A 25,621-nucleotide genomic window follows, 5' to 3' on the forward strand; every position below is an offset into this window, starting at 1 on the left:
TCCGTTAGCTATCTGCCCCATTCCCCTCTACGATCCTCATCCCTAAGCAACCTCTGATAGTCTTTGTCCCAAATAGATTCCCTTATTCTGGGCTTTAATATGAATGGAATCATATAGTAAGTCATCTTTCGTGACTGGCTTCTTTATTTAGGATGTTTTCAGGGTTCATCCATGTTGTACTATTCCTTTTCATCGTTGAATAATATTCCATTGTATGCATATACCATATTTTATTTATCCATTTGCCCCTTGATGGGCATCTGAGTTGTTTCTACATCTTGTGAACAGTGCTGCTGTAAACATTGATTTGCAAGTTTCTGTGTGGCCATATGTTTTCATTTCTCTTGGGTGTATACCTAGGAGTAGAATTGTAGCGTCATATAGTAATTCTTATGTTTAACCATTTGAGGAACTGAGCTGTTTTGCCAAGCAGCTGTACCATATTACATTCCCACCAGCAGCAATGAGGGTTCTCATTTTTCCACATTCTCACCAACACTTATCTGACTTTTTTATTCCAGTCATCCTAGTGTGTGTGAAGTGCTATTTCATTGTGGTTTTGATATTTATTTCCCTGATGGCTAATGATGTTGGGCATCATTTCATGTGTTTATTGGCCATTTGTAAATTTTCTTTGGAGGAATGTCTATTCAAGTCTTTTATCCATTAAAAAAAATTTTTTAATTGAGTTGTAAGGATTCATTATGGATTCTAGAGACAAGTCTCTTAACAGATAAAATAATTGTGTAAGTATTTTCTCCTATTCTTTGGGTTGTCTTTTCACTTCCTTGATAGTGTCCTTCGCACAAAAGTTTTTGATGACTTTCAGTTTCTTTTTCTTTGTTGCTCATGCTTTTGGTGTCATATTTAGGAATTGTTTGCCAAATCCAGGGTCATGAAGATTTATCCCTATGCTTTCTTCTAAGACTTTACTTGTAGTCTTTACTCTTACGTTTAAGTCTTTGATCCATTTTGAGTTAAGTTTTATGTATGAGGCCTCAGTGGACATTTTTAGATAGACCTCTGCCTATTCAAACTTCTTTACCTTTTTGTAGGAAAGATTCTAGGTGTGCAGATTTCTTGGTCAAGGGGTGTGGCCATCATATTCTAAGAACTGGTGCTAAAGTTCTTCAGACAGGTAGTGTGAACTTCCCTTTTCCTTGGCCATACAGTGCATCTTCCCCATGAAGATACACTGATTAGTGGGTTTGAGATTTAACGTGGAGTAGAACCTGGGTTCAAATCCCTTGGCTGGATGACCCTAACTTATTTTAACCTTTTCTGGGACAATTTCCAGCTTTTTAAAACGGGAATACGTCTCAGACCAGCTGTTTGAGGATTAAATGGTGCAAGGGGAAGTGTCTAGGAAAGTTGACACATGCTGGACTCTAAAGCCCTTTCGTAGCATTATCAAAGCTTTCAGCTCAGAAGTATTAATACAAAATCTTCTGAGCCCTGGCCACTGCTTAATTAGCTCTGCTTTGTACTTTCCAATCTCATTGCTTCATCTTCATATGTTAGCGAGGTTTATCTTTAAAGATGGAGGGACTTCTGGAGATGACCACACACTCCACTCCCTGCCTACCCCTCTGTCACTTTGGGGATTGAATTTGTCTACTAGCACTCTTTCACAAACTGTATATGCCTATGCATCTTGTCAGGGGTTTGTTGAAATGAGGCTTCTGATCCAGCAGGTCTGGATTTGGGGCCTGAGATACTACATTTCTTGGAGGTTTGGTTCCCAAAGTATGCTCAGTTCTTCTGGTCTGAGCTGTGTCCTAGGAAACTGGTTCTTAACACTGACTGAACTATCAACCAGATAAAACCACCCGGGCTACTGTTAAAAGAACAGATGCTCTTAACTAATAAATTGAGCCATGTAAGAGTTGTTAAAACATTTACATTTGTAACCTCTGCAATAAAATACAAAATCAAATTAAGATGTCATTTACTAGGTCAGTTGGAGGATTTTAGGTTTTAAGAAGACATCATTTTTGCAGATGGATTAAACTTTTCTGGCATAGGAGGTATTGAATACATGTATTCTAAAATAAATCTTGTTACTTATCTCTAACAAAATCTAACACTGCTTTGCAGAGCTCTTAATAGATAGTATCTCAGCTAATCCTCATCTCCTGTATATGTCTATTTCCTTCTAGCCCTTATCGGTTTTCCTTGCTTGGATCTAATTAGCTTACGTCTCTAGGTTCCCTGTACATTCTGCTCCTAGAATCACTTGGAAACCCAGTTTGGGGTGTATACCTTGCAGATCTGTGCTGCTTCTCCAGTGCCTCCAGGATAAAGTCCAGACTCTGCTGTGTGTCCCCAGGATCCGCCCCACCCCCCACCCCCGGGCTACTTGAATTCTCTATAAGTGTGGCCTGTGCCTTAAGGACCCTTTCACCCTGGAACCCCCTGGTATGTCCCCTTATCCATTTGCAATCTTGCTCATCCTTGCTTCTGGCTGAATATTACTCTGTAACAGACTGCTCTTTTGCTCACCTTTTCTGGGATGATTTTTTATGGGTATCTGTGAGGGCTTTATGTACATGTGGATTCTCTGGGTGTTTAAAAATATTCCAGTGCTACCTGAATAGATTAAAAGGTTCTGGCAGTTTAGGGAATTTACACACACTAAGCATAACTAGCCCCTTGAGGGCATGTAGGAAAGATTTGGCATCATGAAGCTTGTGAAGAAAGGGAGCTGGGGTCAAGAGAAAGGGTCAGTTTGTTTCACAGGAGTGTGCATGAATTAGGGAGCACAAAGGTGTCCACCTGCCTGCGGAGAATCACTCAGTAGTGAGAGAGGTTTGCTTCTTTTGGGGGCAGAGCAGGGGAGAGCAAATCGCTCTGGCCATAGACCCCTCCACTCATCTTCCGTGTAAAATGGCATCAGCATCCTCTCACTCGGCTCTCATAGCACTCCTTCTCTCCCTCTCATCCTACTCTCCCAGGTGTGATTCTCTCAAGCCTCCAGGATGGCAAACCGGTTCCGCTCACTCTTTCCCTTGGCCTTGCCTGGGATGCTGGCACTCCTTGGCTGCTGGTGGTTTTTCTCTCGTAAAAAAGAGCACGTCAACAGCCGCAACAAGCAGGTGGAGGCCAGTACTGTGGGCCTGAGAACAGACCCTGCAATTGAGGACCCCCTCCCCATGGAAGACGCCTGTCCTGTAGCAGGGTCCACAACCCCCAGTGTCATGCAGTTGCCAGAAAAAGAACTGCCCACCGCGAGTAAACCTTGTGTGGAGGCCCCAGCCTTGCTGCGGGCACATCCAGCCCCCCGTAGATCAGAGTCCTCAGGCAGCCTTCCTAATACCATGGATCCAAGATTTCGACCCGGAATACGCAAAGATGACAGTGCTAAGTTGGAGATAGCCCTAACATGTGATGAAGCAAAGTCTATACCCCTGGAGTGTCCCCTTCCATCCCCGAAGGGTGTACCATTTCCCCACGAAGCAGCTGAAGCATGTAAGCGAGAGTCCACATTCAGCAGGACGCCAGGGCGAGGCCAACCAGCCCTGTCTGCAACCCCCACAGAGAAGAGGGGCCCTGGGGAGAAGATAAGGGAAACAGGTGGGACAGAAGGGACCGGCGATGCAGTGCTGGGAGAAAACATGATTGAGGAATGTGTGATGTCCCAAGAGCATGGCTCTGAACAGGAGAATAGCAAAATGCCCAGCCTGGTGCCCTTGGGAGGAGGGGAAGAGAATGGGAAGACTAGCCTGGCTCAGGTGATGGGGCCAGTGCAGAAAGATGATTACATAGTTGGGAAGTTGTTAAGTAGCTTCTCTGAGCCGGCTCACACCAAGCTGGCTAAGAGTGATGAGATGTTGAAACTCCATGTCCAAGGTGGCAAACACCAGGACAGAGACCTTGCTGTAGAACGGGGTGAAGATGAGATGTTGGATAGAAAAGAGAAGATTGAGGAGGTTGCCATTCAGATAATCTCCAAAGTGATCTTGGAAGCATCTGAAGAAGTAGTGGCTGTTACAGTGGACAAGATTGCAGGTCAGAAGCATCAAACTTTGGCTGGTCAGCCCCAGGGGCAAAAGGAGGAGAGCTGTGGTCTAGGCAGCCAGACAACTGTCCCAAAGCAGGATGCCACAGAACCCATTCCAGCCAAAGCAGAGGTGGCCATGGGTGTGTTGGCTGCTGCACCCCCTTCCTCAGACCTGCCTGTAGAGGACCAGTCACCACCAAAGACCCACGTGAGCTGCCTGAACAGCCCTCTGTCCAGCCCTACCAAGGACAGTATGCCAAAGAACTCCATACACCCCATCTCCCTGGCTACCAGCCCTCCACCAGTTGCCCCCCTTGAAGAGTCGCTGGGTGAGGCAGGCCCCCTGGCAGAAGATGCTGGCTGTGCCCCCTGCATGTCGGACAGCAGCCAGGGCATCCCTTCGGTGGTTTCTTCGGGGCCGTGCTCAGATTCTGCCAGCACCTCAGGACTCGACGACTCTTGCACAGAGACCAACTCAAGCCCCAGGGACAAGGCTGGCACCCCCCCACAGCCAGAAAGTACTGTGCCCTTCAGCAATGGGGTGCTGAAGGGGGAGTTGTCAGATTTGGGGGCAGAGGATGGATGGACCATGGATGCAGAAGCAGATCATTCGGGAGGTAGGAGGGCCTTGGGTGTTTATCACTTAGTGGATGGGAGGGTGTCCCCTTATTCCTTGGGGAAAGACTGCGGTCAGCCTCTCCCTCCTACTCCTGCAGTGCAGTAATGGTGTTCTTCAGTTGTGTGTCCCAAGTGGCCTAAAGAATTGGGGTGCAGCTTACAGCTGATGGGTAACTGAGAATTTAGGATACCCTGAGGACCCAAAGCCATGGGAGCTGTGACTTGGTATATCAGCCAATGACCCTCCCAGCCCTTCTGAAGGAACCACTTAAAGTGGGATTCACTGATTAGCCTAAGCATGCTTTTTTTTTCTCTTTTAAACACTAACCTCTTAATGGTTTTTAATGGAGAGGCCTCCTTAGCTTTGTTTCCCTGGTGTGGCAAGTATGGGTATGAGTTGGTTTTAATGGTTTATTTCCTTTTAATCATGTGCTTGTTCCCATGTCTTCACCTGCTTTCCTTCTCCAGAAGCTCTTACGGGGTAAGTGCCCAAAAGAATGGCCACAGCTTTGAATACCTGTGGGAGGCTCAAGCTTTCCTGCGTTGTTGCTGTCACCTATTCCTTCGCAGAGAGCCTCAGCCATTTTCTTTCTGTGCAGCTGCAGTTCCATCCCCGGGAAAGAGGGCACTTTGGTAACGAAGTGTCCGCTGGGTTTTTCGAGTGCTGACCTCAGCGTAGACAGTTCAGACCGCTAACTTACAGGTCAGCAGCTCCTGACCCTGCTTTTGCAGTTACCCCGGGGTATTTTCATTTCTCATGGAAAGATGCCATGAATTAACTGCGTGGTGTCTGGTTTGTTTGTCCTGGAGCCTTTCCCTGCCATTTCCGCTCCAGGAGAGTTGGGAATCTTTCTTGGGAATTTCAGCAGCATCTGATGTTACCATACACTCTATTTCATTGCATCTAAGATGTTATTGATCAAGACCCCACTGTTTTTTGTACTGCTTAAAGGAAAAAAAAATGCTGCTAATCATGATTATAGGAGGCTAGATACCATAAGATGTATCCTAATTTGTTTAAAAGTGCATCTTAAAATGGATGACATATCTTTATTTTTAAGAACAAAGGGGTTTCCCTCTGCCTGCTGCCCTTAGCATAATTAACAAGCTCCTTGGGCTTGTCCTGCCCACTCCAGACTGACTGTAGTAGCTACTCAAGTGTATTGATGGCTTCTGAGTTTAGGGTTAGTGGAAAAGAATGCTGTAACTGAGCTGTGGGGATGGGGCTGGAGAGGCTTAGGGACGGCAGAAGCCTGCTTAATAGCATCCATCGAGCACTAGCAACCAAGTAGGGCCTTGTGTGCATTCTCATGCCATCCCCACTTTGAGCACAAGGAAGGTAGAAGCTTTAGAGTGTTCTAGGGGATTGCCTGACTGAAGGAGTTGGAAGCCGGACTTTGAATGCTGTCTGCTAAAGTCCTGGCTTTGCTTTTAGCCACTGCTGGGTGCCTCCAGGTGTGCCAGGTATTGGCTAGGCTTGCTCTTTGGGGCAGAGAACCAGGATGAGCAGAGCCCTATCGGCCTGCATCTGTGTGTAGTGGGTCGGGCAGGCAGCCTTCTTTCCGAAGAGGTGGTTTTCCCTGCTGGGAAGCCCGTTCCAAGCCCTTGGAGTTGAAGTGGACTTGGAAGCCTTCCTTAGCTGGGAGCAGAATCAATTTTGACCCTAGTCCTTTGCATCCAGACAGTACATTCTATGGCAAAGGAATGTGCCCAGGATTTGGAGAAAGCATGTGGAAAATAGCCTAATTAGTAGAGTCTCCAGAGTGATCTATTTTTGGTTGAGTCAATCATATTTAAGCCAGAGCCGCTCCTCTTAAGCTGGGCTGGACCCCTGTTTTCTCTGATACGGTCTTGAGCAAGAGGCGGGCAGCCTGAGTTAGTGCCAGTGTGCCTCCGCCGCCGTCCTCTTAGGAATGAGGAAATGTGCTCTAGCTCTGTCTTTGACCAGGGGGTTTAAGACCAACCATGAGTCCAGAAAAGCATTCTAAGTTGCGCAGTCTGGGCCTAAGCAGAGGGAAAGGAGATCATCCTTCCTTTGTCTTCTTCTGGCAGAGAAACAGGACCCTGGTTGGGGATAAGAAGCGGGGCTCTCAGATAAGTCAGGACTCTGTCTAGCTCTGCTTGGCTGAAGGCTACAGCCTCTGAGCCCAGCTTGAGGCCATGGGGACTGGAGGCCCTTGGGCTGAGGCGGGATGGTTGGGAGAGTACCTGGTCCATCCTGTGAAGGCCTGTATCAACACCGGCCCCTGGGACCACGCAGACCTGATAGTCCCCTCCCCCACCCATGGGCTCCCCTTGCCTGGGCTGGAGTCCGTTTCTTCCCAGTTCACCACTTGTCTCTGCTCCAGCAGCTGTGGCTGGGCGCAGCTGCCAATTAAGCAAGTAGGGCCGTAAGTGACAGGCTAAAATTAGGTGTATCTACACCCCCAGTCCTCCTTTCATGAGAGTTCTTCTGAGCCTTCTAGACTGAGAGTTGACAGTCACCTGCCAAACTTGAGGAGGGGGCGTGGGGCAGAAGCCTCCCAGGAATGTGAGTTTGGGGAGTTGTGCATTACTGGCTGCTCTGAGCCTGTGTCTGTGTGCGTGTATGCTTGTTCCTCTCCTGCAGGGTCGGACGGGAACAGCATGGATTCTGTGGATGGCTGTTGTGGCCTCAGGAAGATGGAAGGCTTCCAGAGCGTCCAGGCAGGCTCCGATCCTAAGAAGGTAGACCTCATCATCTGGGAGATCGAAGTGCCAAAGGTAAGGGCAATGGCATCCCTACCTGGCTGGCTGTGCAGCTCCTGGGCAGACTCAGGGTTAGGGCAAGGGAGCCAGGGGGATGGACCGGAAACCAGGAGAAGCCCCCCAGTGAGCCAGAGGCTGGAGGGAAAGGGAGTGCGGCACTAAGCCAGGGCTCAGAGAGCTGCCAACCGGGTGAAATTCCTCCTGCCGCCTTCAGGAGTGTCTTATTCTTGTCCTCCAACTCAATAGGCCTCTTTCCCTCCTCCCCTAGGGCTTCCCCTGTGTGTGCCATTGCTCTGTTATCTGTTTGGAAACGCTAGCAAACAAAGAGCCTGGGAGCCTGAGGGCGCCAGGAGTCTTCTCCCTGTGTATTCTGCTCCGTGCAGCTCAAGCTCTCAAACGTGTAAAGTGTATTTCATAATTGAGAAGAGCATAAATACATATTTTAGAAATCTTGAGAAGTATAGAAATGCATGAGGAAAATAAAAATCAGCTCTAATCCAACCCCCGAGAGTGACTGTTAAGACTTTTATTTCCTTCTCATCTTGCACCCTGTGGTTTTAAACAAAACAGATTATGTTGCTTTAATTAATGCTTTTGAATATTGAACAATTTAAGTTTCCCATGTCCTTCTTTGAAAATGTAATTTTAACTGCATTATTCATTGTGTGAATGTCAACTTACTTCACCAATCCCTAATTCCAGGGTACCTAATTGGTTTCCAGCTTCTTGCTGTTAAAACTTAACAATTTATTAGCTTGATCTTTATGTTTATCTCTGGGGCTCAGAAATAATTGGCAGGCTGCACTGCCCTGGGTTGCTTAGCGGCCTGGCGAGGTGGGGATTTGACTTGGTCTGAACTCTGGTTTGGGCAGGCTGGCTCCTCTAGTTGCTTCCTCCCTTGGTAATGCCGGTAGCAGTCCTGCCCTCTTCCCTTTCAGGGGGTGGAAGGGGTGCAGCGAGGTAGGCTCTAGACGAAGAGGGACCAGGTCCCTAGGAGCTCAGCTGGAGTCAGGGTCGTTTAGGCTTGTTTTGGAGCTTGTACATCATGGCTAAGTTTGGTTTCCTCTCCCGGCCTTAAACTCTAGCACACTGGGCATTTCTTTGTGGGACATTTCTTGTGTCTTGGGCTCTGAATTTGCTGAAGGCTCCAGCCTGCTGTGAATTGGCAACAGAAGCCCAAGGGTCTTTAGAAGCTTATTTTCAACTAGGAATCCTTCATCTTTGAACTTGAGCAGCCTTGAGGGAGGGAGAAGAGGCCAGAGGAGTGGCAAACTGACCTTGCGCTGAGAACAGCTGGGTTCAGATGTTTAGTAACTGAATGGCCTTGGATGAGTTACCAGCCTCAATGGACCTGCTTCCCCATCTGCAAAATGAACGGGGGAACCTGTTTCATAAATGCTATGAATAAATGTTAAGTGCTGGGCACAGAAGTACTAAAATAGAATAAAATATGTTTAAATTTGACGTTGTTTAAAACGAGCTGTGTCTTCGGGAGGGTAGGAAATCAGCTTCCTGTTAACCCTCTCATTTCTTTGTCTTTCTGGAAGCATTTAGTTGGTCGGTTAATTGGCAAGCAGGGGCGGTACGTGAGTTTTCTGAAGCAGACATCTGGTGCCAAGATCTACATTTCAACCCTACCTTACACCCAGAACGTCCAGATCTGCCACATAGAAGGTCAGTGGCAACTGCTGTCCTGTGTTTAGTTTTCTTACCTGAAATGTGAGTAATTTAAGCATTTGAGCCCAACTGCTGCCCTTTTGGAATCTCAGCCTCTAAATAGAAAACCTGCTCCTTATCCCTGGGGAAGGGGGAGCATTGGGTATCTTCAGGTCTCTTCCCCAGTTTACTTGCTTGTAGGAGACTTATGCCCTTCCCCCACAGATCTGCTGCCCAGGAGAGGTGCTCAGACCTCTCAGGGGTTCAGGATTACAGTGCGTCCTGGCCCCCCTGAGCACAGATGCCCTGTGTGTGATCTGCTTTGGTAAATGAGGGTCAGTCCTTTCCCTGCTGCTCTCTTTCTATTCTGTTCAAACCATGATCATCCCCAGCAGAGGGTTGAAAGTGATCAGTTTTGAGCTTCTTTAGACGTCTTTCTTCCTAAGGCAGGGCTCAGCATCTCGACGCCCCTAATGCATTTGAATCCTGACATACCTGCTTGAGCTGGTTTTGCTCTGATGTTTCTTTAACCCACAGTGATTCTGTGCCCTGACCCACCCCCCTTTTAGGCTCTCAGCATCATGTGGACAAAGCACTGAACCTGATTGGGAAGAAGTTCAAAGAACTGAACCTCACCAATATCTATGCTCCCCCGTTGCCTTCGCTGGCGCTGCCTTCTCTACCAATGACTTCCTGGGTGAGCATGCTCCTAATGTGATCAGGATTTTTTGTTTCTTCTTCATATTGGTCCCCCAAAAGAAACTCCCAGTGCCATGCGCCCAGAAGGCCCAGAACATGTGAATGATTGCTTCTTCTACTAGCCTGTGTTCTCTGGGGACGGGAAGCGGGGGTGAAGTGCTGGACAGGAAGCCAGAGGCTGCCCGATCCTGCCTGGAAGAACCACTTTCCCCTGGCTGTACTACCTGGGCACCTTCTACATTTTCTAGGCGTTTCCCTAGAGCGAACTATAGTCCAGCCAGGAGACTAGGTGTGTCTGGACTAGCTTGGGGTTCTTTAAAGCTGTGCTAGGCCCAGGGTCACCACCCAGCACCTCTGAGGCCTTGTGCATTGTGGGCTTGAATGAGGCTTGTGATGGATCAGTGCCCTTCCTTTCTACTTGAGTCAGGCTTAGTAGTGGCCGTGGTGAGGGAGTGCCTTCCCCTTTCCTCTTCCAGAAGGTACCTAGATTATTAAAAAAAAAAGGCATACACCCATGAAGCCCAGGGAGCAGGTGGTTGTTTGGAGGTTGTCATAGGAGTTTGGCTGGAGGAGAAGCTGGTATCTTAAGGGCCCCTATGTGCTGGTGGCCTGCTGCCTCTGTCACACACTTGAGTATTCCTACATCGTGGTGTGAGCCCGCCCTCACTGGGCGTGGAATTGCAGTGTTCTGTGGGCCCAAAGTAGTTGCTTTTTACATAAATAAGCTGAATGTGCTTCTCTAGGAAAACTGCTGTCCTGGGTTTTGTTTGAGATGGGAGGCATTTCGGTATTATATCTCTTCCCCAAAGATCCTCATGCTATGGGAGAAGAAATAAGGTGTCCCCTTTTCTTTCCTGTGGAATTTGGGAGTGGGCTGAATCCTGCATACTTCACTCCTGAAATCATGTAGAACTTTTTTCCAGGAAGCTTGGCCCCAAACACACTCTTTATTTATTTTTTTAATTGAGTGCTTTGTATGGTTTCCTTCCTTTCTGCTCTGCTTGGCTCCATGGAACCAGAAAGGAGATTCCAGAGGCCTCTCAACCAGCAGCGGTAGTAGCTCTGGGGAGATCATGGTGATGGCCAACACTCTAAGCCAGAGGGTTTTTTCTCTCGGTGGCCCCCAGATACAGAATTAGAGTCGTATCATGTGCAGAGCCTATAGATGTTGCCAGTAGCTTGACGTTGGGAAAACTAGTGTCTAAGGACAATTCTTTCTTTTTTTTTTTGTAACATAATTACAGAAAAGCAGTAAATTTCAGCACACCACAGCAATTGGTTGTAGAACAAATTTTAGAGTTTGGTATGGGTTACTGTTCCACAATTTAAATTTTTTCCTCCTAGCTGCTCCAAGACACTAGAGATTAAAAGAAATATCAATATAATGGTCCAGCAATGATACTCATTTGTTAAACCCGACTTTCTCTGTATAACTCCACCATCACTTTGATGTTTCTCCCAATCTTTAGGGGTATTTGGGCTATGCCCACTCTAACTTTTTCATGTTGGAAGGGGTTGTTGATAATGTGGGATTAGGGGATGGAACTAGTTGATGTTCTGGAGAGGCTGGCCCCTCTGCATTTCAGGACTTAATCTGGTCCAGGAACCCATCTGGAGGTTGTAGGTTTCTGGAAAGTGATCCCTAATGCACAGAACCTGTGTAGACTCTCATGTAAATCCCTAGGTGTTCTTTAGGGTTGGCAGGGATGGTTTTGGTTGGGGATTGGCAAACCACGATAAGTAGCAGTGTCTAGTTGAAGCTTGCGTTGAGTGTTGCCTCCAGAGTAGCCTCTCGACTCTGTCTGAACTCTCCCAGCCACCGATACTCTGCTGGTTATAATTTTCTTTCCCCTTTTGGTCAGGAAGGCATTGTTGATTCCATAAAGACAGTTCTTTAGAGATCGATAGTGGTGTCTTCTACACCTTTAGGTAGGGTCTGTTCACTGAGCAAATCTCCTTTCCAAATCCCTAAGCCAGGGGGACGGATTGGGTGATCTCTGTGGAGCAGCACGCAGGGGCCCCATCCTAAGGACAGATGGGAAGAGGAAGTGTCGGATGGCAAGAGGAGGTGTCGTGCACACTATTGCACACGTTGGTGCTGGGCCTCACTTGAGTAGTGAGACACTCTCAAATCATAAGCTTCTCAGGTCATCGACTGGTTGGGAGTTGTTCTCAGTGATCGCCTCATCTCCATGTTTGCCCTTCCTGGGTCTTACAGGCTCATCAAGAGAGGTGGGAGGGAGGGGAAGCCCTGGAGGAGCCCCCTTGCCCTGGCCACGTCACACCCAACCCCACATCAACAGTTGGCCCCCTATCCCTGCTGGGAGCCACCCTGCCCCCAGCCTGAGGTGAGAATGCCCCTTGTGGTTATTCGTGGGAACGCAGGACAGGGACCACAGTGGTGTCAAATGCTTTCCGCGGCTAAAGTAGTTTTCCCTGAGCCACTGCCATCTGGTTGCCATGTTTTGGGGGGTTGGCATGCCCTTTTTGAAGATGTACAAGTTCAAAGACTTGCCCTGGGGCCTTGGGGCTTATCCCAAACAAGGGAAGAGAGGGATTATTTCAGTGCCTGCCGCACCTTCCCCTTCCTCTGTGCAGCTCATGCTCCCCAACGGCATCACTGTGGAGGTAATCGTGGTCAACCAGGTCAATGCCGGGCACCTGTTTGTGCAGCAGCATACGCATCCCACCTTCCACGCGCTGCGCAGCCTGGACCAGCAGATGTACCTCTGCTATTCTCAGCCTGGAATCCCTACCTTGCCTACCCCAGTGGAAAGTAAGTGCTTCCCTGAGAGTCAGAGTGAAGCCCTGGGCTCTGGCCGGGCCAGGGAAGCTGCTTTGGGGGCTGCCTCTTTCTGCCTTTGGTCTTGACCAGGGGTTAGACTGTTCTGGGCTTCTTCCTGGGGAGAGCCTCCCCTGAGTTTCTGCCACTAGCATGGCCTCGTGCTGGGTCGAATTTCTTGCGGGTGCTGGTGTTTCTTTTGGCTGATGGAGCAGTGGAATTGGAGTGGAGTCTTGACACTTGGATTCAGATTCTAGCTCTGTCACTTACTGTCAGAGCTGTAAATGGGGCGGATACCCACTTGTCCCTGGAATTAGAATCGAGTACTGTATATGTAAAACCACGGGCTCCCCACAAAAGATCTCTAAATCCAGCAAACCTGTTGTAGTGGGTTGGGTCATCTCCACTTGACAGATCAGGAAACTGAGCCTCTAAAGTCAAGTTTGCCCCCAAGTGAGACCTGAACAGGAGCTAGGATCTGAACCCAGGTTAGACTCCTGAGCCTACCCTTTGTAGCTATGATTTTTTTTTTTTTAACATGGGCAGGCACCGGGACTCGAACCCAGGTCCTCGGGCATGCAGGCAAGCATTCTTACCTGCTGAGCCACCGTGGCCCTCCCTGTAGCTATGATTTTTTTTTTTTGCCATTGTCAACAGGGATTGAGTGTTAGGCCATCTCTCCCGCTACCTCCATCAGGGACTCCTAACCTGTGAAACACTGATGGGCTTCAAGGCATCAGCAAAACCCTTGAAATTAGGTAGCATTTTATAGGAATAAGAATTTGGTTTTCATCAGATTCTCTAAAGTCACCTTGACCCTGCAGTAAAGATCAAACCAGAGCTAAGAGGTGACTGCCCCAGGGGTTCCATTTAAAGGTCAAGTGGTTGCCTCCTATAAGGAGACCAATGTAGCCAGCTCTGGCCCACAGACCCTCGTGCCAGCTGACCTGGACTGCTGCTGGGGGGTTCGAGGGGTTGTGGCCTCATCTTTACCCTGTGGTTTCATCTACCCCTATCCCTGCTACCCCAGGATAGGTGTTGGTGACCCATGAAGCACTTGCCCTCTGGCCTTGTTGGCTGCCCAAAACATCAGTGCTCTCAGCACCTTCCCGAGGCACAAACTAGAAGAAGAAGCAGAGGGGCTTAGGCCTAGGAGTCCCCTTCTGCTCAGCCCTGTGTCTGGGCCATCATAGGCCAGAACAGACCTCAGACGCCAGGCCACTGAGATCTGGCTGCTCTTCCTGGTTCTTGATTCTCTTAGGGACTTCCCAGAGTTATACATTTTACTTGTTTAGTTTCCAGTTAATCTGTACCTGGGTTGGGCTTCAGTAGGCATTAGGGAAAATGGATCTAGTCTGAGTGCTTTTTGGTCTGGATAGCGTTGGGGGCAGCACACATGCTGGGCTGAATTTCCAATATCTCAGATTTTCCTCGGTGGCCTGGGCTCTGGGGAGGCTCGTGTCATTCTTTTCCTGGCCAAGAGAGGCAGGTTCCTGGGAAGTAATATGAGGTGGGCAGTGTTGACTGGGGTGGCCCCTGGTGCCCACATGCTCCTCTTTCTGCCCCGCAGTCGCAGTCATTTGTGCCGCCCCTGGTGCGGACGGGGCCTGGTGGCGAGCTCAAGTGGTGGCCTCCTACGAGGACACCAACGAGGTGGAGATTCGCTACGTGGACTACGGTGGCTATAAGAGGGTGAAAGTAGATGTGCTCCGGCAAATCAGGTGCGTAAAGACTCCTGAGACGCCAGACGGACAGAGAGGCACATGCCCTGTGTGCTGTGGCACCTGTCTCAGTTACCAAGCCTAGGAAATGGGCTTATTCTTCCCCTCTGCTGTTGCCAACTGTGTTTTAGCAGAGTCTGATATAAGCAAACTTGATTACTTGCCTCAACCAAAATGAGCCAGAAAGGCGTGTCTTAAGTAAAAATTCTCCCAATATCCTACATCAAAAGAGAAGCAGGTTCATCTCTGGAAATCTGCAGGAAGTCCCTCTGGGGTCAAGCTTGCATCAGGGTAGGCTGCCTGCGGGCAGGGATCCTTACCGCCACCCCCCTGTCCCGCTTCGTCCTGGATCGTGGGTGTCTCTGTACTAAGCACAAGATGAATAGTAGCCTGGAGTTGGATCAGCCTTCCAGCCCATGTTCTCAACTTTACAGGTCTGACTTTGTGACGCTGCCATTCCAGGGAGCGGAAGTCCTTTTGGACAGCGTGATGCCCCTGTCAGGTAACAGGGGGGGCCTCCGGCTTGCGGGTGGGGGCAGAGGTGGGAGCACTGAGAGATCTTTTCATTCTAGAGCAGAGGTTCTCACCTGGAGAGTTTCTGCAAACTCAGATTGCTGGCATGACTCAAGTTTCTGATGTAGTATGTCTGGGGCGAGGCATGAGAACTAGCATTTCTAACAAGTTCTCAGGTGAGGTAGATGCTGCTGGTCCAGGAATCGGCCTTTGAGGACCACTGCTCTAGACTTCACCCATGCTTCCAACTGAGCTGCTTCCTACAAAGGCACTTCCCAGCATGCAGTCCAAACCAGAGTTTTAGCACTCATGGCTGAGCTCAGCAGCCCTGCTCAGCCAGGTCACAGTTCCCATGGGTGCTAGCAGGGGCTGTGCTAAGCCTCACCCTCAGCCAATGTCCAGTGTCTTAGACTGTGGTAGCTCTGCCCCAGAGAAGAGGACTGGCTGTGAGATCTTGGGCAAATTACTTAATACTGTCACCAGAGGGGGAAATTGAAGCTGTCTTTGAGGGAGGCTGTGAGAATGATGCACACTCTAGAGCTGGTATGTAGAAGATGGTTACCAAATAGCAACCGTTCATGGCTAGGAATTTTATATTTGTGGGCAGCAGGGTCTGCTTATTCCATGCTCCCCACCCCCCACCCCAGGTTCACCCTGTCTGACCTTGGTCTGGGTTGTCAAGGTGATTACGTGTATTAGAAACACTTCAGTCTGTTTGGAGTCATTGGATAGAAAACATGGGCAAGATCTTTGTTTTCTTTTCTTTTCTTTTATCGCTATTGCCCAATTTCTGTTTTTCTCCAGTTTCTGTCCATCTTAACAGTCTGTCCAGGCTCAGCTAAAATACTCCAACCTTCTCTAAGACTTTCCTAGACCTTTGTAAACACCTCCCTCTCCCATTTCTACCATCTCTTACCTTGGGTATGTTCTTTCTTCCTTTTTTTAATTATAACGTGGTAAAATACATGTAACACAAAATCTGCTGTTTAAACCACTTGTAAGTGTACTATCAAGTGGCACTAATTACATTTGCAATGTTATGCTACCATCGCTACCATCCATTACCAAAATTTTTCCATCAGCCCAGATCAGACACTCTGTACTCCTCTCCTATAACTCCTCGTACCTGCCACCCCCCAGCCCAGCCCTGGTAACCTCTATTCTGTTTTCTGTCTCTGTGGATTTGCCTATTCTAGATATCTCATGTAAGTGGAATCACACAGTATTTGCCCTTTCCTGACTGATTGGGTGTGTTCTTAGCTTAACTTTTATAACCCAACAAAGCAGAAGCAGCCTCGCCACCCTGCCTCCTGCCTGGTGACTGTCCCTGTGGGGCTCGGGGCTGATTGCGCGAGTTGAATTCCACTCTCACCACTCCAGGAGGTGGTTGGCTTTGGCTGGTCAGCCTTTGCCTCAGTGTTCTCATCTGTAAGGTGGGGATGGCACTGCTGCCATCGCATAGCACGCAGCTGATGGGGCACAGGTGCACACGACGCTCACAGCACAGTCGGCACCCACATGTGGTGGTGGCACTGCCAGCGCCTCAGTAGCTCACGAGGGTAGGGTTTCTGTCCCTTTGCTCTCCTGCCCCCTACTCCCCAGTGGGTGGCATATGGCTGTGCCCCTGAGGCTACCCGTGTAGAGCCATGCGGAGGCCTGAGGTCTGCACCTGATGTAGGTGGCTCACCTAAATGAAGGGTTCAAGTCCTGCTGCAGCACCTGACGTGTGCTTGGAATACAATTGAAAGTCATGTAAGTGACAAGAAGGTCTTGCCTAGGTGAGAGCCTAAATGCCGCTTTTCCTTCTCCTTTTAAAGATGATGACCACTTTTCACCTGAAGCAGATGCAGCTATGAGTGAGATGACAGGAAACACAGCGCTGCTTGCTCAGGTGGGTGGTCAGGGGCTGGGAGGGGTTTGTTGAGGAGCCTCCTGCCTGGCTCCTGCAGTGCCTCCCTTGCCTCCGTTAGTTAAGTATCTGGGCTTCTTGGAATTGAGCTCTAAAATTCCTCCCTTCCCATGCTCGGAGCCTGGCTCAGCCAGCAGCCTTTAATGAGATGACTGTAAGGTGGGAGCAGCTTTAAAACAGGCTCACTTTTTTTTTCCAGGTGACGAGTTACAGTCCAACTGGCCTTCCTCTGATTCAGCTGTGGAGTGTGGTTGGTGATGAAGTAAGTTCTGTCATTCATTCCTCTTCTGGTTTGCCGGCCAGCAGTAATGGATGATTTGGAACTGGTTCTGGCATGGTTTCCTCTTGAGCTAACTCGGAGATAGAACTATAGACCAGAACCCCCAGGGGACGTTGGGCCACGTCCAGTGACATTTTTGGTTGTCACAGTTAAGGAGGGTCCTGGGGGCATCTAGTGAATAGAGACCACGGATGCTGCTAAATGTCCTACAGTGCCCGGGCAGTCCCCACAGCAAAGAAATATCCAGCCCAAAATGTCAGTGGTGGCAGCATGGAGAAATCTGCTGCAGCCCTTCCTGGACCTTCTGTCCATTGGGTTCTCCTATCCCTCCATCCTGTGGTTAGATTTCTTGAGCATACTGGAATGCCTGTCCTCATGTCAAAGTGGCCACAGGAACATTTAAGTAAATGATCCTGTTGGCCCAGAAAATGCTTGTGAGGTTGTTCTAGGGCTGTAAGAATACGAAGCAATGGAGGCCGTGGGCAAGGCTCTCAAGGGGAACTTCTCTTCTAGGTGGTGTTGATAAACCGGTGTCTGGTGGAACGGGGACTTGCTCAGTGGGTAGACAGCTACTACGCAAGCCTCTGACCCCTGCCCTCCAGCAGCCGCTTCTTGAGTCTTTTTTGCACTGTTAAAGTTGGGCTTGGCAACAAGGCAAAGAATTTACATCAGAAGAACAAAACTTTGTCCTCCCCAGAAAGTCTTTTTTTTTTCCTTCCCCATACTGTAATCACATCGAAGAAGTTTCATCTCAAAGAAAAGGAGGGAACTGTGTGTTCTTTTCAAATCCATAGGTGATATTTAACAAGCCAATTGGCTTATTTAACCTGGTTCCAAACTGTTAAATTAAAAAAAAAAAAAAATGAGGTGTAAAACCAACCAACTTCAACTAGGTTATTCTGTTCCTCCTCCTATCAGTTTTCCTTCCCACTCCCTCCCCCACCAAAACAAACAAGTGGTGGTATTCCTGCACTCAGGCAACAAGCAAAGAGATGCGTTCGGCTTGCCTGAGAGGGTTTCTTTGACTTCAGAATCTTCCTCCTGCCTTCAGGGAGCGAGGCCTGAACTGACCCGTGGGTATCAATGATTTGTACAGCTCACTAAATGAATTTATGGCGTTCAACCATTTTTTATAAATTTCATCTAGGTCTCTAGGAACACAAATTTTTTTAAATGCAGATGTAAATATGAAGCCCTCGTCACTACTGGTGGGGGGAGACAGAACTGTCATCCTGCCAAGCCTGGTTGTAATTTGTAACCATTTTCTATTTGTGCAAAATTTGTAAATATATGTTCAAAAATGTAATATTTTGTACAAGATACACTGGAAAAGAAAGGGAACTCAAGATTTTGCCACACCAAGCGTCATCTGTAAGTAGAAGTTAACTCTGCAGAGTACAGCCGCCGATCCCAAGTCTTCTTAGCAGGCCTGCGTGGCCCCCCTGTACCCCGACAGTATGACTGTATAGAGCGTGGTCAGGGAATCGTCTGGCTGTACAAACTTGTGAAAAAGTGACTCATTGAATGACCTTGCAGTGGTGTGTTTTTGATTCCTTTTTTTTTAGACTGGCTTCAGCATTGTGCAATTTAAAAATAAGTAACTTAACTTAAACTTATATAAACTCAAATTATATAAACTCTATCTTTGAGTCTATTTTTTTCAGTGGTACAAAAGGTTGGGAGGGGGTGGGGAGCATAGGGGGTGGGCTGGTGGGTCCACCCCACATGCCCCACAAGGACTGCTGCATCTGAAGGAGTCTTATACGGGTCATTCAGTGGTAGAATTCTTGCCTGTCATGTGGGAGACCCAGGTTTAATTCCTGGCCCATGCACTTCCTCCAAAAAAAAGAAGATGTTCAACAAATGGTGCTGCAATATCGGAATATTCACATGGAAGAAGAATGAAATGTGACCCCCACCATGCAGCATACCAAAAAAATAAATATATAAATAAAGGAGACTTACAGTTTTTGAAGACAGTTTGTCCAGAAATTTCCACTGGACCTTTTTCTCTCTCCCCATCTCACCAGGTGGCAGCCAAGTCTCCTCTGGCTTCCCCGTTGAATCTAAATAGCTGAACCTGCAAAATCTCCCAGGAGATACTCAAGTTTAAAGCACTGATTTCCAGAATTCTTCAGTTGTGTGTGATTAACATGTCTACTGAGTTATTTAATCTATTACAGCGATAAAAAATGATAATAAAAATGTATACATTTAATGTATACATTTAAATGGTGAGAGCGGCTATGAAACCTCGAAAGGTTTGATATGCTCCCACTCCCGAAAGCTAGTCTCATACCCCTGCAGTCTAGCCACCCTGCACAGCCGCTCCCCCTGCCTCTCCCACAGTTTGGCTTGGGCCTCAGTGTTCTGTGGCTTTCCCACCCCTCACAGGTGCTGTGGGGAGCACATCAATATGTCTTAGGAGAACTGAGATAGTCCAACAGACCTTAGGGCTGCAAGAATCCTCCTCCAGAGCTGCAGCCATTCTTCTCTGCTGCCAAGACCCTCTTCCCCATCCCAGGAAGACTGCGAGCCCCCTCTCCCTGGAGTTTCTCTGAGTCCCATCCTAGCAGGCCTGTTAACCCTCCTTACTGTTTTGCCCAATGGCTGTGGCTTCTGGAGCCTGAATTGGGTTGGGTTGAGTCTCACCTATGAGGCTAACAAGTGGTTAAAAGCCTTTTTCCTCATGTGTAAAATCAGGTAATGGTACCTACTACATAAGGTCCTCAAATGATGTCACCTGCTTGTATGGAGCTGGGCCCACAGGGCGTGCTCGTGCAATCATAGCTGCCCAGAGCACTAAGTCCTAGCAGAAATGGGATATGACTTTGGCCAAGTCGCATTGCTGTATAGCTCAGCATCGCTGAAATCTCTCATGAAAGGATCTTTGGGAGCCAGACAAAGTAGTTTGGGAGAAAGCTTACAAGAGCCTGCTGTACAGATTGGTCTTTATCTCTAGGGAGTCGCTAGGGTCAAAGGGTAGGCACAGGTAGCAACAGAGTTCTGGTGCAGTGGGGGAGGGTGGTGAGGGGGAGAAGCCTGGGTAGCTCAGATCCGATAGAAGGACATCCTCCAGTATGGTGACCTGGGTGGATGAGATGTGTTTGTGCTGGATCCTTAAAGTCCTTAGTGGGGGTGGGGACAGAGGAGATGAGGAAGACAGGTTTTATCCTTCAAGGATGGTTCCACTAAACAGGATTTGGCATATGGGAGGAAAAGTGGCATGGAGGTTGGTGAAGGGTGATTTACATTATGAACAAACGTTTCTCAGATTGTTGAAAGCCTCTGGGTAATTTCCAGAGTCCTGAGAATGTTGATTTTGACCATTTTGCCCACATTTTTGTTATTTTTATGGAGGAGTGAGTTTCTGGAGGTCTTCCTCCAGTATCCTAGAAGTTGACGCACTTTGAATTGAATTACGCACTGTTCTTTGAATTACCTGTGGGCCATTCTGGGGACATCTTAAGGGAGAGGCCAGGGCTGGAGAGAGAGATTTGGGAATGTCAGTCTTTTGTTGGGGTGGGGTAGAGAGTGAGTGCTGGGCTTGGGGCCAGAGCTTCCAGTGTTGGTTTCCACTACTTCCCGTCTGGTCCATGGGGCCTTTTTAGGTACGGGTGGGGTGGCTGATCCTAGTGGGCACTGGTCCTGTGGTTCTTTATGCTTTGTGCAACCTTGACTGTGTCACAGGCATCAACCTCTATAAAACGAGAACCAGTGTCAGTTCTAACCATCACAAGCTTAAGGCTATAAGACAAGATCAGCAGCTAAAGTTAGGGAGCGCTTACCCTGTGTCAGACATTGTGCCAGTTGTTTTACAGGTAATACCTAATCATCTGACAACCCAGAGAGATGGGGATTATTTCATAGATGAGCAAACTGTGAAAGTATAAGCTGGTAACTTCATAAAGTGGTTTGTGCATGAAGCTGAGTAAAGACCCAAACTGTTTCTTCCTGGGCAGGTGCTCCTAACCACTGTCCTGTCATAAAACAATGCAACTGATCTTTTTTTTCCCTTTTAAATGCAATTTTATTGAGATATATTCACATACTATAAAGTCATCTAAAGTATATAGTCAGTGGTTCATAGTATCATCATATAGTTGTGCGTTCATCACCATCAATTTTTGAACATTTTCATTACTCCAAAAACTAAAAATAGAAGTAAAAACGAATACCCAAAACATCCCATACCCCCCATCCCCTCCCATTTATTTTGTTGTTTTTTTTTTTGTCTTTATTTTCTTACTCATATGTCCACTGGATAAAGGAATGTCCGTTATAAGGTTTTTACAATCACATAGTCACATGTAAAAGCTATATAGTTATACATTCATCTTCAAGAATCAAGACTACTTACAGTTCAACAGTTTCATGCATTCCCCTCTAGCTACTCCAATGCACTGTGAAAAGGGATATCGAAAATGCATAAGAATAACCTCCATAATGACCTCTTGACTCTGAAATCTCTCAGCCTCTGAAACTTTTTTTCATTTCTTGTCCCATTTTTGGTCATGAAGACTTTCTCAATCCCATGATGCCAGGTCCAGGCTCATGCCTGGGAGTCAGGTCCCACATTGCCAAGGAGACTTACACCCCTGGGGGTCAAGTGAGTTTACCTGCTGAGGTGGCTTAGAGAGAGTGGCCATATTTGACCAACAAAAGAGGTTCTGTGGGGGAAATCTTAGGCATAATTATAAGTAGTTTAGCTTCTGTTTTGCAGGAATAGGTTTCATAAGGGCAAGCCCCAAGATATTGGTAGTCTCCAGTGCTTGTGAGACTATCATCTATTTCCCAAATGGGGAAGTCTAATAATTCTGCATTTTTCCCTAGTCCCTCAAGGGGATTTTGCATATGTTTTTTTTTTTTTTGTCTTCCATCCAGATTACCCTGGGATGTATCAGTGCATCACACTAACCTGTACAAGCCAACATCTCACTCCCTATTCGAGTTTTCATATGATTATGGTGCTCAAATAAACGGACCATATAAGTTAAATTAGTAGTGTGCTACTGAAAATATAAATTTTGCACCAAATAAACATCTCTTCCTTTGGTTTCACACAGAAGTTGAAGAGTTTTAAAATATAATTAGTATCATCCTTTACATGTATCAGATTTACCTGAGTCCTAACCAGATCAACTTTATTCATATCTGTAGTTGAAGTCTGGTCTGACTTTCAGCTTTTTAAGTAGTTGCTATATGGGATAATGCTGACTTTTGTAGCTTTAGAACTCGAGCTCTGAATCTCAGGTGTCACACAGATACCCAAAGTACCAGGCAATGACCAGTTTATACACAAAGAGCTCAGCATCTCAGAATTTAGAAGTAGCAGTTACAACTCAAGAATAGATGTGACTGCTGTAAGACCTTACAATCTAGGAACGTTTACAATAAGCCCCAACCTGATAAGCTACGATCTCTAATTCAATTCTTAGGGTTTGAACATTATAGTTAGCCCATGTTAGTAAGGCATTATAAGTCAGGCATATGGCTTATTTCACTCAACATGCAGTCCTCAAGTTTCATTCACTTAGTTGCATGCTTTACAGCTTCATTCCTTCTTGCAGCCATTCAATATTCCATTGTATTATATACCAGTTTGCCCTTCTGTTCATCAGTCATGTTTGCTTAGGCCACCCCCATCCATTGCAAATCATGAATACTGCCACCATAAAGATCAGTGTGCAAATGCCCATTCGTGTCCCTGCTTTCAGGGGGTTACGGGATCATATGGCAGCCCTATACTTAGCCTCCTGCCGAGGGACCACACTGACCTCCAGAAAGGCTGCACCATTCAGCCTCCTGCCAACAGTGTAAAAGGTACATCTTGCCACGTTTTCTCCAGTACTTGTATCTTTCTGTTTACTTATTTATTTAGAACATCTTCAATTTTAAATTCTTTCTTTATAGGTACCTAGACCACTTTGATTATGAAAACTGTAGAGGAACTGTTTAAAAAGTTGAAAAAGGGATCAGACTTAGACTAGAGATATGAATGAAGCTGGTCTGGATAGGACTAAGGTAGATCAGAATACAGGGTAAAGGATGATATTGTCCATATTTTACAACGTCAACTACTGTGTGAGGCCAAGGGGAGAGATGTTCATTTGGTGCAAAATTTTTTGGGTAGCACATCACTTAATTTAATTTGTGTGGTCCGTTTAGTTGAACACTGTAGGTACAGGGAATCTTGAATAGGGTGTGAGATTTTGTTGCTTGTCCAGCTTAGTGTGATGCCCTGATATATCCCCCAGTAATTTGGGCAGTGAGTAGAGTACTTGCAAAGTCCCCTTGGGGGACTGGGGAGAAAGGAAATACTCTACCTCTCCCATTTGGAGAATTTCTGATGTTCTCACAAGCAATGGGGACAACCAAATCAATCGGCTGAGCTCTTGATTTTGGGGGTTGCTGCCATGAAACTTATTCCTGCAGTGGATAGGGTAAGCCTACTTAAAATTATACCTAAGAGTTGCCCCCAGAGAACCTCTTTTGTTGCTCAGATGTGGCCTCTCTCTCTAAGTCAGTACAGCAGTTAAACTCACTGCCCTCCCCTCTATGTGGGACATGACTCTCAGGGGTGTAAATCTCCCTGGCAACGTGGGATAGAACTACCCCGATGAGCTGGGACCCACATTATGGGATTGAGAAAGACTTGACCAAAAGGGAAGAGAGAAATGAGACAAAATAAAGTTTCAGTGGCTGAGAGATTTCAAATAGTGTTGAGAGGTTATCCTGGAGATTAGTCTTATGCATTATATAGATATCCCCTTTTTAGTTTATAATATATTGGGGTAGCTGGAGGGAAGTACCTGAAACTGTAAAGCTGTGTTCCAGTAGCCTTGATTTTTGAAGATCATTATATAAAATAAAATTTTTACAATGTGACTGTGATTGTGAAAACCTTGTGTCTGATGCTCTCTTTTATCCAGGGTATGGACAGATGAGTAAAAAAAAAATATGGATAAAAAATAAATAATGGGGGGATAAGGGGAAAAATAAATTGGTAGATGAAAATACTAGTCAAGGAGAGGAAGGGATAAGGGGCATGGAATATATGAGTTTTTTCTTTTTTCTTTTTATTTCTTTTTCTGGACTGATGCAAGTGTCCTAAAAAATGATCATGGTGATGAATACACAACTATATGATGATATTGTGAGCCATTGATTATACACCATGTATGGACTGTATGTGTGTGAAGATATGTCAATTAAAACAAAAGAGAAATTTAGTAACTTTAGCATGTGTCATTTTCCACAGAGTCCTGCTTTGCGGGGTGTCTTCACTGCTTGAGGTCTTTGCTCACACTTGCTGGAATCAGCTGTGGCAGACTTTAGTCCACAGGACATTTTCCCCCATATTTCTTTGTAAACACTTCAGTGTTCTTACAGAATATTTTATGGTCCTTAGAGTATTCTTTAGTGAGGTCAGCCTGAAGAGGGTGCTCAGGCTGGAAGCCATTCACCAGGGCAATGAGGGACTGGATTACTTGGTCAGTTTTGGTGACTGGCTTCCAGTTTTCAGCACTAATTACTGGCCAACAAACCTGTCCCTTTTCATTGATGTTCAAGTGGAAGATCTTGATTTTAAATGTCATCTTTGGTGATTTAAATGGATACTCTGCTGGAAAGTTGAATTCGATTCTGAAGGCCCCCTTATTATATGGACAGTTGTCAGGAAAAATAAGCCCTTGCCAAGTCAATAAATTAGCTTCATCAGCCTGGATGTTACCGAAGTTTCTCATTCCACATTTGCAGATTTCTTCAAGCACCTTCATCAGCCTTCTGCTGGCCGCCATCTTGGATCTGGTGCCGCTCTTTCTGTTTACCTTTAAATAGTTTTCTTCACGTACCATACCACCATCCTAAGTAAACAATTAATGGTTCCTGGTACAATCACATAGTTCTGCATTCACCATCACAATCTGTATGAGGACATTTCCATTTAGTTCTGTGCTGTGATCTTGGCCCTTCCATCAGTTCCAGACTGGTGTACAGTGTGTATCTAGTCACGGATGTCCCCCAACCAGTTGTTTCAGTCAGTTACCAGCTATTTGCTAGCTGCTCTAGGGGACTAACTAAATTCTGCACCTCCCTACACTGCCATTTGCCCCGCCTCCCAATGCAGTTGAGTTTGCCTCATTCCATATCGCTAAATAAATGCCACAGGGGTTGCATGATCAAACCATAGAAAAGTTTTGGAACTCAGACACAGAAAAAATACCATGATAGGAGAGATAACTAATTCTGTATATATGTAAATTTTTAATTAAAAGCCAGGAGAAACTTGTAGCATCTAGACCAAAGGGTGGACATTTTAAATTTCTCATGACCTTAAAAGGAAAACTAAATTTCCATTGGAAAATGCCTAAAGGATATAGACAGAAAATAGATAAGCTGGGTCTGTTTTTAGCCCAGCAGTATCACAGAGAAGTATAATGCAAACCACCTTTGTAATGTTTTTGTGTGTGTGTACATGGTCCTGGAATTGAACCCAGGTCTCCTGCATGGAAGGCAAGCATTCTACACCACTGAACCACCCATGCATCCCTTCCTATGTAATTTTAAACTTTATAGCAACCACAATAAAAAAGTAAGAAGAAATAGGTGAAGTTAATTTTATAATAGTTTATATAATCCAATGTTCTATCATGTAATGGGCATAAAAAGTAAGACACTTTGCAGTCTCTTTCATAATGTTTAAAATCTGGTGTAT

At 46.6% G+C, this 25,621-nt stretch overlaps 1 protein-coding gene and 1 pseudogene across 2 annotated transcripts in view; one reads left to right on the plus strand and one right to left on the minus strand.

The window, feature by feature from the left end:
• AKAP1 (A-kinase anchoring protein 1) overlaps positions 1–18,547 on the plus strand; it is a 35,644-nt gene extending 17,097 nt beyond the window's left edge. For both annotated transcript variants that reach the window (XM_077164871.1, XM_077164870.1), the window contains exons 2-11: positions 2,955–4,617; positions 7,227–7,360; positions 8,893–9,019; positions 9,571–9,698; positions 12,299–12,476; positions 14,053–14,203; positions 14,638–14,705; positions 16,534–16,607; positions 16,825–16,887; positions 17,419–18,547. In XM_077164871.1, the coding sequence (XP_077020986.1) occupies positions 2,979–4,617; positions 7,227–7,360; positions 8,893–9,019; positions 9,571–9,698; positions 12,299–12,476; positions 14,053–14,203; positions 14,638–14,705; positions 16,534–16,607; positions 16,825–16,887; positions 17,419–17,493 (2,637 nt within the window). In that variant the 5' untranslated portion in view covers positions 2,955–2,978 and the 3' untranslated portion in view covers positions 17,494–18,547. The remainder of the gene's footprint in view (positions 1–2,954; positions 4,618–7,226; positions 7,361–8,892; positions 9,020–9,570; positions 9,699–12,298; positions 12,477–14,052; positions 14,204–14,637; positions 14,706–16,533; positions 16,608–16,824; positions 16,888–17,418) is intronic.
• Positions 18,548–24,094: 5,547 nt separating this feature from the next.
• On the minus strand, positions 24,095–25,250 carry LOC143687680 (ubiquitin-conjugating enzyme E2 L3 pseudogene; annotated as a pseudogene).
• Between the last annotated feature and the right edge of the window lie 371 nt (positions 25,251–25,621).

Source organism: Tamandua tetradactyla, chromosome 6 (genome assembly GCF_023851605.1).
Source record: "Tamandua tetradactyla isolate mTamTet1 chromosome 6, mTamTet1.pri, whole genome shotgun sequence".
NCBI classification, from domain to species: domain Eukaryota; kingdom Metazoa; phylum Chordata; class Mammalia; order Pilosa; family Myrmecophagidae; genus Tamandua; species Tamandua tetradactyla.